The 15948-nt window shown below is 48.5% G+C and overlaps 1 protein-coding gene across 1 annotated transcript in view; it reads right to left on the minus strand.

The window, feature by feature from the left end:
* The window catches only part of VIPR2 (vasoactive intestinal peptide receptor 2), a 196223-nt gene that overhangs the window by 133326 nt on the left and 46949 nt on the right, over positions 1 to 15948 (minus strand). Inside the window, exon 3 of the mRNA XM_075315457.1 lies at positions 7986 to 8093. Coding sequence (XP_075171572.1) covers positions 7986 to 8093 — 108 coding nt within the window. The remainder of the gene's footprint in view (positions 1 to 7985; positions 8094 to 15948) is intronic.

Below are 15948 nucleotides of genomic sequence, written 5' to 3' on the forward strand. Positions count from 1 at the left end.
CGAGCGGGAACAGGTATGGTATCTCACACCCGGCTTTCACTTCAGGGGACCCCACGTCCAAGAGGGACCCCTGACCCCCGGAGGATGGCCACCGGTCCAGGTGGTGGCCAGGCCCCAGCCTCCTCTGCAGCGGGCCCTTCCTCCAATCTGCCTCTCCGGAGGCGGCAACGGTTTCCATCCCACAACACTATTTACAAACCCACCAGTTCGTGGGTGGCCTACAAGTTCTCGGCCGTGTCCATGAGCAGTTTCTCATGTGGGTATGGGGGGGTGTTAACTGAACAAGGACTACTCCAGTCCCAACGGGGACGGTTCTCTTCTCGGACGGTAATCAGGTGATTTTTTCGGTTTGATTAGTGTTCATCTTGCTGAGGGTCCCAACGGGGGACAACAGGTTGCAACGGTGGACCGCTGCCTTCACTTCAGGTCGACCTCCTCGTAGACTTCCTCCACCTTGACATCCTGCTGGCAAGATGGGGGAGGAGACTGGGACTCCACCTGGAAACTGCGGCCTTCCCTCACCTTTACATCGAGGGCAAACCAGCCCCTCTCCCCGCAGTGTCTGGTATAGGACACAAGGTCGCCTGGCAGCAGGTCTCGGCCTCGGTGGCCCGTCGGCAAATGGGCATGCACATCGCGGCGAGCCATGAACATCTCGGCCTCCAGGCCCGGCTCATAAATAAAGCCATACCCCGGTGGGGGTCAAACCTTCGCACCTGTCCTTCATACACCGGGCCCCGTACCCGGAATGTAGCATGGTGGAGGTTGTCCTTTTCGCAGATGGTGCGGGCCACCACTTCGGCTCTGTGTCGCTATCTTTCCGCAATTTCCCGGCCCAGTGGGGTCAGCTCCCTGTCCCAGGAAGGGGCGTCTGCATGCCCCTGTGCACGGGTCGGGCCCCGCGGGACTTCTTTTACGCTGCCCACAACTGGTGCCCTTTTTGGAAGGTCCCGCGGTGACATGGCCTGGGGTGCTGCCTCACATCGGCGACCCGGCGCAGCCTCCACCGAGGTTTGGGGTTTGGGAACAGGGGTCCTAGCCGGCAGGGCCTCCGCTTCCTTCGGGACCGGACGGACTACCAGAACAGGGACGGACTTAGGTGCGGCCACTTCCGGTGCCGACGGCTCTTCCTCGCGGACGGGCAACTCCCGCTGGATCTTCCATGGCAGCGGTGCGAGTCATCTGTGGACATCACTTGCAGGCTGGTCCTCCAGGGCAGATGGCCGGAACTCTGCTACCGGTGGTGGGGGTAGCGGGCCTAGTGGCGGGGTAGCAGTGACCGAAGCGGGTAGCGGGGGAGGCAGCAGGGTGAGCGGACGTAGACCAGGCCCCTCAGCCGCAGCGACCGGTCCCTCGGGTACACAGGGGCGTGGGTCACCTACCCGCTCCTCCAACTCCGTCTCCACCTCGCGTCTCCGCACGGCCGCCGCCACTTCTGCCATGTCGGCCATCCATTCCTCCACAAGGGACTTCACTTGGGCCTGCAGGCGGCTGCACATCCGCGCGGTCCGGACCTCCACCCACGCCGCTGTTCCTGGCGTGGGCTCTGGGGTTTCAGCGGTGCCGGACGGACGGGACATCGTGCGCAGCAGTGTTCCAGGAACCAAATTTTTGCAGAGTCCTGGTGTCCCCGCTTTTATAGCCTCGGCTACATTAGGCAGACACACACCCGCCCCCCCCTTGGTTCTCTTCAGCACTTCCGCTTGTTGGGGGCGGGGCTTCGCGTTCGCATCTTCCCTGCTCGGGGAAGACGCTCGAGCGGGAGATTTTTGCGCCAAAGATGGCGGCGCTTCAGATTTTTCAGTCGGACGCCGCCAGCGGGGACCACAAGGCGCACTTGTACTGGTAAGTAGATCGGTTCAATCCTGTTCGTGACGCCAAGTTGTCGCGGGCGGCGGGGCGCTGCGCTCGCTAACGCTCGGGTCCGGCGCTGCTGCTGCTGCCCGGTGGCTCGAGCGGTGGGCCGGATCCGGGGACTCGAGCGGCGCTCCTCGCCCGTGAGTGAAAAGGGGGTTGGGTTGTTTTGGGGATTTAGTCCGTGACGCTACCCACGGGTTGTGTTGAAGATGGGCACCACCGCTGCTGGTGACGGGGATCCCGGGAGCGATGGTAGGGAGCAGCTGGGATGTTGTTTTCCCCCTCCGTGGGTAGGGATTGGTGGTCCCGGGGCCCGGTGGTGTGACGGAGAGGCAGGGTAGGTGAGGTGCAGGGTTGCAGGGACAGCGCGGCGCGGTGCCGGATGGCACGGGTGTACTCACTCAGCAAGAGATGCACAAAGTCTCCGGTAAACCAAACGGCTGGATGGACGGGTCCCGCAGCCGGCTGCAGTGTCTCTCCCCGGACAAGTGATGGCGGCTGTCTTTCCCTGCACCTTTGTGTACTGTCTTGACTACGATGGGTCCCCAACGGTAGTCCGCTCCCCAGTGTATGGATGCCGGAGGAGCCCGTTTGCCCGCAGGCGCTGGCCCTTGGGTTTCTAGCCTTTGGCGGTAGCTGTATACCCTCATGGTGCGGACGGTTGCCTTCTAACGGGTCTTTGGTTGTTAGGAAACCCCTGGGGTTCCTGTCACACTCGTATTTGACTGTTGACGGCGACTCCAAGCCGAGTCGGGATTCGATGGCCCTGCCTGTGTGTGTTGGCTTCACTTCGCTCCCCGGTCGGTACCGGCGGGCCACCGCCCGACCCCGGTCCTACGGTGCCGCGTTGATCCACCACTCCTGCAGATGGCCACCACCGTCTGCCAACCTTGTTGTCAGTGCCTGGGCCACAAACCCAGACACTCTCCACTTTACTCCTCTCACTTCAACCTCCTGGACTAAACTGCTCCTTTTCCCGCCTCCAGGCCTGTGAACTCCTCGGTGGGTGGGGCCAACCGCTTTGCTCCGCCCCACCTGGTGTGGACATCAGACCCTGGAGGGAGGCAACAAGGGTTTTGTGTTTGGCTAATGTAACTGTCTAGTGGGGTTGTGTGTGTGTTTTACCTGTGACGACCTGGCTAGTCCAGGGCGCCACAGAAACATACAGCTCTGGAGGGAATACAGCACTGGGGTGGGGGGACATACAGTTCTGGGGTGTTTACAGCACTGGGGTGAGGGGACATACAGCTCTGGGGGGTATACAGCACTGGGGGGGACATACAGCTCTGGGGCATTTACATCACTGGGGTGAGGGGACATACAGCTTTGGGGGTATACAGCACTGGGGTGGGGGGACATACAGCTCTTGGGGGTATACAACACTGTGTTGAGGGGACGTACAGCTCTGGGGGGTATACAACACTGTGGTGAGGGGACATACAGCTCTGGGGGGTATACAACACTGGGGTAAGGGGACAATCAGCTTTGGGGGTATACAGCACTGGGTTGGGGGGACGTACAGCTTTGGGGGGTATACAGCACTGGGGTGGGGGAACATAAGGCTCTAGGGGGTATACAACACTGTGGTGAGGGGACGGACAGCTCTGGGGGTATACAACACTGAGGTAGGGGGATATAAAGCTCTGGGGGGTATACAACACTGTGGTGGGTGGCATAAAGCTCTGAGGGTAGACAGCACTGTGGTGGTGGGAATGAAGCCCTAGGGAGGTATACAGCGCACTGGTTGGAGCATACCTCTTGGAGGGACACATATACAGTATATTTATAGACACACACACACACATTTTCAGCCAATATTGTTGCACACTGAAATTACTCCTATAAAGCTGCCAACACCAATACCCTCATAGCAGTGTCAGTATATGCTTAATTGCACATTCTTACAGTGTCCTCAACACAGCCAATCTCTGAGCCAGATTTCCTTATATAGTGCCATATAGTGCCAGCTGAGAAATTCCGGGCTGCCACTGACCGGCAGTCACCCATGGACCGCCGTTCTGAAAAAGTTCTTCTAATGAGGCTCTATAGGAATTCGATGGACGTAGTGTGACATTACTCTTTGGATTACGTCAGATCATCCAGGATTTGTTTTGAAGTAATAAATTGATGCACGAGGGCATGTGGGGGAAAACTTTATTCATATAAACTATTTTTTTACCTGTGTGTGTTTTTTTAACTCTATATTTACCAGGTTAGTAATGAGGGTATTTGATAGATGCCTCTCCATTACTAACCCCTGGGCTTGATGCTAGCTGTCAATTCACAGCTGACATCAACCCCAAAGTATTACCTCAATTGCCACTACACCAAGGCAATCAGGAAGAGTCGGGTAAAGACCCAGAATTGGAGCATCTAATGGATGTGGCACTTCTAGGGTGGCTGAGGGCTTTTTTTTAGACTGGGATGGACCAAATAAGCATGGCCTTTCCAACCCTGATAATACCAACCTCCGACTATCTGCTGTACCTTGGCTGATCATCAAAATAGGAGAGAGCCCACTTCATTTTTTTATAACCTTTATTGTTCACAGCAGTATACAGTCATCTTCCACATGCAATAACACTTGTTGATTTGAAACTTTATTAACATACAAACAATACCTGAACTCCTAACTCGGACACAGACTTTTTAAAAAAGTCCTTATTCAAGTCCAAGCCCCGGACACCCGATGTCTGCTAAGAACCCCCGAACTGTAAGTTAGAGATAAAGTTTATTTATAATACAAAGTACAGTACAACAGCATGTTAAAAGGTGCCTCATAAATGAGCTCCAAATTCACATGTGGCATAAATAGAATGGTAACACATTGGTTCTTTACGGCTTTATCTTTTACTTATTTCTTATGGTCAGTTTACTTGCCTCGGTCATTTACACATTGACATAAGAATTTTGGTTTATTAGGTACAGTTAGGTCCAGAAATATTTGGACAGTGACACAATTTTGGCGAGTTGGGCTCTGCATGCCACCACATTGGATTTGAAATTAAACCTCTACAACAGAATTCAAGTGCAGATTGTAACGTTTAATTTGAAGGTTTGAATAAAAATATCTGACAGAAATTGTAGGAATTGTACACATTTCTTTACAAACACTCCACATTTTAGGAGGTCAAAAGTAATTGGACAAATAAACCAAACCCAAACAAAATATTTTTATTTTCAATATTGTGTTGTGAATCCTTTGGAGGCAATCACTGCCTTAAGTCTGGAACCCACGGACATCACCAAACGCTGGGTTTCCTCCTTCTTAATGCTTTGCCAGGCCTTTACAGCCGCAGCCTTCAGGTCTTGCTTGTTTGTGGGTCTTTCTGTCTTAAGTCTGGATTTGAGCAAGTGAAATGCATGCTCAATTGGGTTAAGATCTGGTGATTGACTTGGCCATTGCAGAATGTTCCACTTTTTTGCACTCATGTACTCCTGCGTAGCTTTGGCTGTATGCTTGGGGTCATTGTCCATCTGTACTATGAAGCGCCGTCCGATCAACTTTGCGGCATTTGGCTGAATCTGGGCTGAAAGTATATCCCGGTACACTTCAGAATTCATCCGGCTACTCTTGTCTGCTGTTATGTCATCAATAAACACAAGTGACCCAGTGCCATTGAAAGCCATGCATGCCCATGCCATCACGTTGCCTCCACCATGTTTTACAGAGGATGTGGTGTGCCTTGGATCATGTGCCGTTCCCTTTCTTCTCCAAACTTTTTTCTTCCCATCATTCTGGTACAGGTTGATCTTTGTCTCATCTGTCCATAGAATACTTTTCCAGAACTGAGCTGGCTTCATGAGGTGTTTTTCAGCAAATTTAACTCTGGCCTGTCTATTTTTGGAATTGATGAATGGTTTGCATCTAGATGTGAACCCTTTGTATTTACTTTCATGGAGTCTTCTCTTTACTGTTGACTTAGAGACAGATACACCTACTTCACTGAGAGTGTTCTGGACTTCAGTTGATGTTGTTAACGGGTTCTTCTTCACCAAAGAAAGTATGCGGCGATCATCCACCACTGTTGTCATCCGTGGACGCCCAGGCCTTTTTGAGTTCCCAAGCTCACCAGTCAATTCCTTTTTTCTCAGAATGTACCCGACTGTTGATTTTGCTACTCCAAGCATGTCTGCTATCTCTCTGATGGATTTTTTCTTTTTTTTCAGCCTCAGGATGTTCTGCTTCACCTTAATTGAGAGTTCCTTAGACCGCATGTTGTCTGGTCACAGCAACAGCTTCCAAATGCAAAACCACACACCTGTAATCAACCCCAGACCTTTTAACTACTTCATTGATTACAGGTTAACAAGGGAGACGCCTTCAGAGTTAATTGCAGCCCTTAGAGTCCCTTATCCAATTACTTTTGACCTCCTAAAATGTGGAGTGTTTGTAAAGAAATGTGTCCAATTCCTACAATTTCTATCAGATATTTTTGTTCAAACCTTCAAATTAAATGTTACAATCTGCACTTGAATTCTGTTGTAGAGGTTTCATTTCAAATCCAATGTGGTGGCATGCAGAGCCCAACTCGCGAAAATTGTGTCACTGTCCAAATATTTCTGGACCTAACTGTATATAGTAATGTCATATAATTACATTTTGGCTGAGATATATTCACAGTCAATATTCTTTTAAATTCCTACACACCCCTTTAGGCCCTGTGCGCACTTGCCGGTTTTTGCCGCGGATTTCCTGCGGATTTGCTGTTTTGCTGCATGTTATGTTCATAACATCTCTGCAGTGATTTACCAGGAAATCCTATTGGAAAAAAAATGCTATGTGCGCTATGAGGATTTTGACAGCTGCATGTTTTGCTGCGGGATTCCCGCAGCAAAAACAATTGCATGTCACTTCTTTTCCGCACATCGCTGTGGCATTTCACTCCATTGACTACAATGTAATCGTGAAATCCCGCAGGGAATAACGCAGGTAGCAAATTCTGTGCGGTTCATTGCGTTTTCCTGCGTTATTCCCTGCGTTATTTCTCAGTTTCGGGACATAATATTCATCACTGCCTGCGGTTTGCAGGGAAGTGTTGTCATTATGACAGGAAGAGGAAGCGGAGCAGAGTAAACACACACAGATCACAGACACAGACATAGAACACACACATATCACACTCACACACAGACACAGACATATAGAATACACATCAAACGGACATATAAAAAAAAAAAACACGTGGGCTCCGCCGTATTTTTACCATCCAGCCGAGGTTAACACACAGCGGCGGCCCGGTATTCTCAGGCTGGGGAGAGCGAGGATCAGGGTTAATGCCCCACCCTCCCGCAGCCGAGAATATCAGCCGCAGCTGCCCCGGGACTGTCGCATCCATTATGCGGCAGTCCCGGAGTGTCTCCGACTCTTCCTGTTGCCGTGATGCAGTGGCAATCAGGGTAATAATGAGTTAATGGCAGCGCATCGCCGCCACTAAGTCCAGGCTTTAAGGCAGCGTCTATGAGACAGCTTTTATGATTAACCTGTAAGTAAAGTAAATAAACACACACACCGAAAAATCTTTTATTTTAAATAAAACACAAAAAAACCCTCTTTCACCATTTTCTTAACCCCTTCCCAAACACACAGCTGCGGCGTAATCCACTGAGGTCCTACGTCGCTTGCATCCAGCCGCGACTGACACTGTACTGAATGCAGCCTCGCAACGAGACTACAGAGGGTAACCACAGGTCATTTCTCACGGCCGGTAATGTGAGCACACTACCGCTCTGGAGAAATGTAGAGTGTCGATTGTTGATTGATCTGTCCTCTATCTATCCCTCTATCTATTCTTCTATCTAAAACCGCAGCAAACCGCGGTTAACCACATGCGGTTTTCGGGTGTGGTTTGCCGCGGTTTTTTACCGCGGATGCGGTAATCTTTCAGACCCTGCTGTTTTCCAGTGCGCACAGGGCCTTAATATATTTCCATGTGTCCTGCCACAGGTTTTGGAGCCCAGTGGTCATCACTGTTATGGAGACGTTGGCTGCTTTCAAGTAACTTGACATAATGTGTATTGTAAAAGAAGAAAGATGACAGAAAAGATTAGAGTGTAACATACAATTCAATATGAGGTCTCCAATGGTTCATAAAATAAATTTTTCATGTAGGTTGTGCGTCACTTACCGTCCTTGCTGAAAAAATGTCTCAGCACTTTAGGGCACGTCTGAGTGACCGTTTCTCCAAATTTAGCTTGGTCCCAACATGTAATGTTATCCCAAACTCCCAAACACCCTATAAACAAAGGATAAAGAATATTAATAAAGCTTTCGTGATGTATTATACATATGGTTAATTCCCCAGGCTGTGCTGGAGTTTACATACACCGACATGTAGGTTTAATAACACTGAAGAAATGTTGTGTATTCAGAGGTGTTGTAAATCAATGTAATCTACCTTGACTGCAGAAAATTGCCTGACTGTAACATAAATATAGAGCTAAATGGATCATTATAGACAAACACATCACCCACCAGAGACATGGTTTTGCTAATGCAAGAATAAAATACACATAGATTAAATGCTAAGTCAGTAATATATTTCCATCCATAAAGGCTATGACGTATTTGGAACATGATGGAAAATATTCAGTTGTCCAGTATCCAGAATTATATTTATTAATTTATAGTATTCGAATCTGATTACTACAGATAGCAATTCTGGTTATTGAGGCTTTAGCTGGCAACGGGGGGGGCTTCTTCATGACTGGTTGCCCAAAAGCTGGAACTTAGGAACTGTTTGTAACGCTCGCCGCTGGAGATGGGGCTGTGACAAGCTAAAATGGACCCACTGGACCACAGGAGGACCTTGGGCTTACACTTTTAATGGGAGGGGCTTGACTAAGCACCCACCGTGGGGCGGACGCCAGGTGCTACTCCCAGGGCAGGGATCGGGACTCTGGCAGCTGACCCCCAGGGCAGGGGCAATCACACGAGTAGACAGGGCTGAGTCTCAAGTGTAGAAAGTATGAAAAAGTATGAAAAAGCGAGGGAAAGACCGACTGACAGAGAGAGAGAGAGACTGACCGACCGACCAACTGACAGAGAGAGACCGACCTACCAACTAACAGAGAGAGAGAGACCGACATAGAGAGAGAGAGAGAAAGAGACGACCGACAGACAGAGAGAGATTGACATCGATTTCAATGGGTGGAAAATGCATCCAAAACGCACAAAAGAAGTGACATGTTGCTTTTTAGAACGCAGCGTTTTGCCAAAATATTTCAGCAGCCGAAACGCTGCGTTCTAAAACGCAACGTGCAGATGGAATTTGCACAATTTTCATAGATTGTGCTGGGGACGCAGGACGCATGCGTTTACGCTTCAGTGCAAAACGCAGCGTAATCGCATGAAAAAATGCAACGTGCGCACACAGCCTAAGTCTGGGGAGTTCTCTGTACCACCGCTGAAGATAGTCTCTGCTTGCAGTTGCGAAATTCCGGCGTCCGTGGCATTCCTCTATTTGATGACCAGCAAATCATTGTTTGCTCGGTGTGATAGTTCCCTGGTGTGAATTACTCCTACCCCTTCTTGGTTTATTCCCTCTTGTATTGTTTTGTTTCTCCTCTGTGGTTATTTAGAACGCAGCATTTTGCCAAAATATTTCAGCAGCCGAAATGCTGCGTTCTAAAACGCAACGTGCAGATGGAATTTGCACAATTTTCATAGATTGTGCTGGGGACGCAGGACGCATGCGTGTACGCTTCATTAGAAAACGCAGCGTAATCGCATGAAAAAATGCAACGTGCGCACACAGCCTAAGTCTGGGGAGTTCTCTGTACCATCGCTGAAGATAGTCTCTGCTTGCAGTTGCGAAATTCCGGCGTCCGTGGCAGTCCTCTATTTGATGACCAGCAAATCATTGTTTGTTCGGTTTGATAGTTCCCTGGTGTGAATTACTCCTACCCCTTCTTGGTTTATTCCTTCCTGTATCGTTTTGTTTCTCCTCTGTGGTTATTTGTGGTGTGAGTGTGCCTCAGTTCTATTCCCTTGTCTGTGTCTTTGGAAGGTTGTTACTTTGTGTCATGCCCGTCCCGGGGTTGGTGGTATGGGGAGAGGTTTTAGGACAGGGCTAGACAGGAGAAAGGGCCAGGGTGGTGACCTGGACCTCCCTACCATCAAGGGTACCTCCAAGGTCAGGGTGAGCGCAGGGCCCACAGTCTTAGGACCAGCTTAGCACCCCTTGACAGCTTGCTGTCATTTTAATAACAGTTCTCTGAATGCTGAGCTCTGTATAACCCTGCCCACATCACTTATTGGCAGCTTACTGCCCATGTATAGTGTCTACAGAACGCGGCCAATCAGTAGTGGGGTTATTCAGAACTGATGAATAGCCAGGACTACTTGGCAGCAGGTTTACTAGTCCTCTAATGATAATCTACTGCTGATAAAACAGTGATTTTATAAAAACTACAGCAAGCAGCCCAGTAAGTGACACACTGCTGGAATCAGGGTTTCTTACATGCTGCTCTCAGATTAAGTGTCAAAAACCTGGTGACATATTTCCTTTAAACAATTCTAGCTCAGTTAGGCCCCTTTCACACATCAGTTTTTTGCCATCAGTCACAATCCGTCAAATTTTGAAAAAACGAATCCGGTGACTGTTGCCGCTGGATCTGTTTTTCCTCATCGACTTGTATTAGCGACGGATTGCGACAGATGGGCTCACGTTTCATCCATAGTTCGACGGATCCATCAAATTGTTTGTCCGGCCAATGCAGACAACAGACAAAGTAAAGTTTTTTGTCGGACAGCGATGGATCATTCGCCGCCCGTCGTTTGGTAGAATGGAAGCCTATGGGCGCAGGATCCATTGTCATCCGTCAAATGACATAATCCGGCGACGGATTCTGTTTATTTTAACTGAACATGCTCCAATTAATTATCTAGCCCACAGCTAGTCGGATCCGTCGAAAAAAGGATCTGTTGCATCAGTTTAGCCACAATCTGCGATGGATCCGTCAAGGCAATGGATTGTGACTGACGGCAAAAAAACTGGTGTGAAAGGGGCCTTAGGGAACAAGTAAACAAATGCAATGTACTATTTTAGGTTAAAATAAAAAATGCTCTCCCGCTCAATCTCATCATCAATCAGTTTGTTAATCTGGGATTATTTCGCATAACTTTTATACAGATTGAGTAATGTGCTGAAAGAAAACATAATCCCAGCACTACACATGGAGCAAGAGCACACGGTAAGCAAAGGCAAGATGATTATTTTCATTGTCCAGACGCCGCTATTGACACAAGCTTTATTTATTTTATAGCCTAAATAACTGTGTTCCTATTTCCCTGCGGTGACATTCAACATCCTCCCATTTATCGAAAGAAAAAGCAAACACTTTAGAAACCCGCAATTCACTTCAGCAGGTGAGAAATGACTTGAAAACATAGTATTGACAAAATTGCTAAATTAAATTTAGCATTATCTGCTGGCATTAAATCTAAAATACATGTCTGTCTAAAGCAGGTAAATAGATGGTTCAGGATTTAAAGGATCTTTCCTTAAGATGAAAATTGATGCTTCCAACATTGTGAAGGTCACATCTCAGCAGGGGAGATTCAGTCCTTATCTTTTCTGTTTGTCATTTCTCTCTATGCAAGAAAAGTTTCACAAATTTAGAGTTATCTACACTGGGAGTTCTCATCGATTAAAGGGGTTTCCCACGAACAAAGTTACTATTCATGTTCATTTTAATCAATAAATCTTAGAAAAATAATAATTTCCACAATTGGATATGTTTAAAAAAATTGTTCCTGTGCTGAGATAATCATATAAATGTGCCCGTGTCTGACCATACCGGAACATGGTTCGAAAATACCACATCTACTCGGCAGGGGAGGACACAAAAGAGTATAAAAACATTACAGCTGATTCTTTTTGTGAGGTAAAACATTTCACTGTCTGTTTTTAAAAAATGTTTTACCTCAAAGAAAGAATTATTTGCAATCCCATGCTGTAATGTCTGTATACTTTTTGCTTCCTCCCCTGCTCAAGAGATGTGGTATGATCAGACCATTTTCCTGTACAGTCAGACATGGCCATTACACAGTACATAGCATGGACACATAGATAAGATTATCTCAGCACAGGACCATTTTTTTTAAACACATCCAATTGTGGAAATTATTAGTCCAAGATGTATTGATTAAAATTAACTTTAAAATTAAGTTTGTATGTGGTAAAACCCCTTTAAATGTATATGCTATAGAATAGTATATGAAAAGTCTCAATAAAACATACCCACAATAATATCTAGGATTGCACTAAAGATACATACAGCAAAAAACACAAATGTACAAACACTGTCCAGAAAAATTGCAAGTAGGTGATATTTCATATAAAAATGTTAATCTTTATTAGTTACTAGCTGTACTACCCGGCTGCGCCCGGGTTAATAACTGTTGTTAACAAAATAGAATGTATTAACATTCCCGGGATAGAATGTATAAATAGAATGTATTAACGCCCGGGATAGTAACTGTCTCTCTGTTTCTCTCCTATTCTCTGTCTGTCTCCCCCTCTGTATATATCTCTCTGTCTCTCTCTCTATCTCTTTGTCTGTCTGTCTCTTTCCCTGTCTGTCTCTGACTGTCTCTGTCTCTTTCTCCATCTGTCTCAATCTCTTTCCCTGTCTGTCTATCTCTTTCCCTGTCTGTCTATCTATCTCTGTCACGTTCCCTGTGTGTCTCTTTCCCTCTCTTTCCCTGTCTGTCTTTTTCCCTCTGTCTCTCTCCCTGTGTCTGTCTCTTTGTTGGTCTCTTTACCTGTCTTTGTCTGTCTCTTACCCTGTCTGTCTCTTTACCTTTCTTTCCCTGTATGTCTGTTTCCCTGTGTCTGTCTCTTTGTCTGTGTCTGTCTCTTTCCCTGTCAGTCTGTTTCTTTGTCTGTGTCTGTCTCTTTGTGTCTGTCTCTTACCCTGTCTATGTCTGTTTCTTACCCTGTCTTTGTCTGCCTCTTTCCCTGGCTGCATTTTGACACACCAACATTCCATATCAGGGCGTGGCTGCGCATTCTTCTGAAGTCCTGGCTGCACTGTGGTTCCCAGCTCCATTCGCTGTAATGGAGGAAGGTTTTTTGGTGAATAACTGTAAAGCGCGGGGTTAAAATTTCCCCTCAAAACATAGCCTATGACGCTCTTGGGGTCCAGAAGTGTGAGTGTGCAAAATTTTGTGGCTGTAGCTGCGACGGTGCACATGCCAATCCCGGACATACACACATACAGACACACACACATACACACATTCAGCTTTATATATTAGATAGCTGTACTACCCGGCTTCGCCCGGGTTAATGACTGCTGTTAACAAAATAGAATGTATTAACAAAAATGTATTCTGCACACAAAAAACACAAAACAAATAGATATAAATGTAATGTCTGTCTCCCCCGCTGTATATCTCTCTCTCTCTCTTTGTCTGTCTGTCTCTTTCCCTGTCAGTCTGTGACTGTCTCTGTCTCTTTCTCCATCTGTCTCAATCTCTTTCCCTGTTTGTCTATCTATCTCTTGCCCTGTCTGTCTATCTATCTCTGTCACTTTCCCTGTCTGTCTCTTTCCCTGTCTGTCTCTTTCCCTCTCTTTCCCTATCTGTCTATTTCCCTCTGTCTCTTTTCCTCTTTCCCTCTGTCTCTTTCCCTGTGTCTGTCTCTTTGTCTGTCTCTTTGTCTGTCTCTTTACCTGTCTTTGTCTGTCTCTTACCCTGTCTGTCTCTTTCCCTCTCTTTCCCTGTCTGTCTGTTTCCCTGTGTCTGTCTCTTTGTCTGTGGCTGTCTCTTTACCTGTCTGTGTCTGTCTTTTAACCTGTCTCTCTCTTTCCCTCTCTTTCCCTGTCTGTCTCTTTCCCTATCAGTCTGTTTCTTTGTCTGTGTCTGTCTCTTTGTGTCTGTCTCTTACCTTGTCTATGTCTGTTTCTTACCCTGTCTTTGTCTGCCTCTTTCCCTGTCTGTGTCTGCCTCTTTCCCTGGCTGCATTTTTACACACCAACATTCCATATCAGGGCGTGGCTGCGCATTCTTCTGAAGTCCTGGCTGCACTGTGGTTCCCAGCTCCATTCGCTTTAATGGAGGCAGGTTTTTTGGCGATTAACTGTAAAGCACGGGGTTAAAATTTCCCCTCAAAACATAGCCTATGACACTCTCGGAGTCCAGAAGTGTGAGTGTGCAAAATTTTGTGGCTGTAGCTGCGACGGTGCAGATGCCAATTCCGGAAATACACACACACACACACACACACACACACACATACACACATTCAGCTTTATATATTAAATTAGTGATAGGTGAATAGTAACTATTTGTGTTCGGATTATTCGTAATGAATGCCAAAGTACTATTCCGGTATTTGTCACAAATACTTAATCTAATGCAAGTCAATGGGGAAACTCAAGCATTTTTCTTGCTTTCATGAATGCTGGAATAATACTTGGTATTCGGGAAGCATTTGTGACGCCCTGGGCAAGCCAGGGGTCACAGGTCATCACACCACCACACCCTACACCCCAGTTAGGCACATCAGCTAACCTAAAAATCCTTGTTGCCTTCCTCCAGAGGCTGATTTCACACCAGGGGGTGGGCCAGGTGGTTGGCTCCGCCCACCGAGGAGTTCACAGCTCTGGAGGCGGGAAGCACCAGGCAGATGAGTTTAGGAGGTGAAGGAGTAAACAAGTAGTGAAGTGAAGGAAGTGAAAGTGAAGTGAAGTGAAGTGGTAGAGGAGCGTAAGAGAAAAGCTGAAGTAAGGTGCAAGAGACAGTTTGAAAAGCCTGAAGTGAACCCGGGTGTGTACCCCGGGCTAAGTGACAGCAAGGTCAGCAGACGGCGGTGATTGTCCGCAGGGGTGACTGCTCGGAGGTCACTGGAAGGACCGCGGACGGGTGGTGACTCGGTGGTTTGGAGCGGTGTACAAGGAACAGTCAGCACTAGGAGTCGCCATAATTTGCCAAATCCGTAAGTGAAGGGGACGACCGTCTCCAAACAGCCAAGTCCCGATTGAAGGCAACCGTCCAACCAGTAACAGAGAGACACCGCCACCGCCAGGGCACCAGTTTCTCAGGGCCAGCGCCTGCGGGCAAAGAGTAGGGCTCCTCCGGTCCATAACCAAGCCGGGGAGCGGGTTACCGGTGGGAACCCATCGCAACCACATCCATCATAGGTGCAGGACAAAGGGATCATCACCGTCACCTTCTGGGGAAAGCAAGTGCAGCCGTCCGTGGGAACCGTCTTCCCAGCCGTGTGGTTTACCGAGAACTGTGTCACCATCTCAGGCTGAGTGAGTACCACAGTGCCGCAAGGCACAGCGCTGCCCCCGCGTCCCTGCGCCCACCAGGCCCTGCATCTCCCACCTCATCCCTGGGCCCCGGGATCACCAACCCCTACCCACGGAGGGGCAACACAACAACTCGCTGCTTCACACCATCACTCCCGGGATCCCCATACAGAGCAGCGGTGGTGTCAACAAATCACCACAACCGTGGGTGGCGTCACGGACAATAGACTCAATCCCAAACCCAATCCCCTTTCACTCACGGGCGAGGAGCGCCGCTCGAGAACCCCCGGGATCCGGCCCACAGCTCGAGCCACCACTGAGCAGCAGCAGCCGGACCCGAGCAGAGGGGTGAGCGCAGTGCTGACACCCTCCTCCCCGCCCGCGACAACTTGACGTCACAAACAGGATCTTACCGCTCTGCCGTCTGGTAGAGGTGCGCCTTGTTACCGCCGGAGGTGTCCGACAGAAAAATTTCAGAAGCCGCCATCTTTGGCGCGAAAAGTCCCCGCTCGAGCGTCTTCTCGAGTAGCAGAGGCGCGAAGGCCAAAACCCCGCCCCGATAGAGGAGTGGCTGAAGAGAAGCTAAGGGGGACGCGATGGCGGCTGGCTGCATGTAACAGCAGCTATAAAAGCAGGGACGCCAGGACTCTGCAGACATCTTGTTCCTGGGAAAAGCTGCCAGCAACATGTGGATGCCGTCCCGCAACGCCGTAGCCCCCGCGCCTGGAACCGCGGCGTGGGTGGAGATCCGGACCGCGCAGCTCTACCAACGGCTGCAGGTCAAGATGCAGCTCCTCATGGAGGAGTGGGAGACCGACATGGCGGACG

Source organism: Anomaloglossus baeobatrachus, chromosome 6 (genome assembly GCF_048569485.1).
Source record: "Anomaloglossus baeobatrachus isolate aAnoBae1 chromosome 6, aAnoBae1.hap1, whole genome shotgun sequence".
NCBI classification, from domain to species: Eukaryota; Metazoa; Chordata; class Amphibia; order Anura; family Aromobatidae; genus Anomaloglossus; species Anomaloglossus baeobatrachus.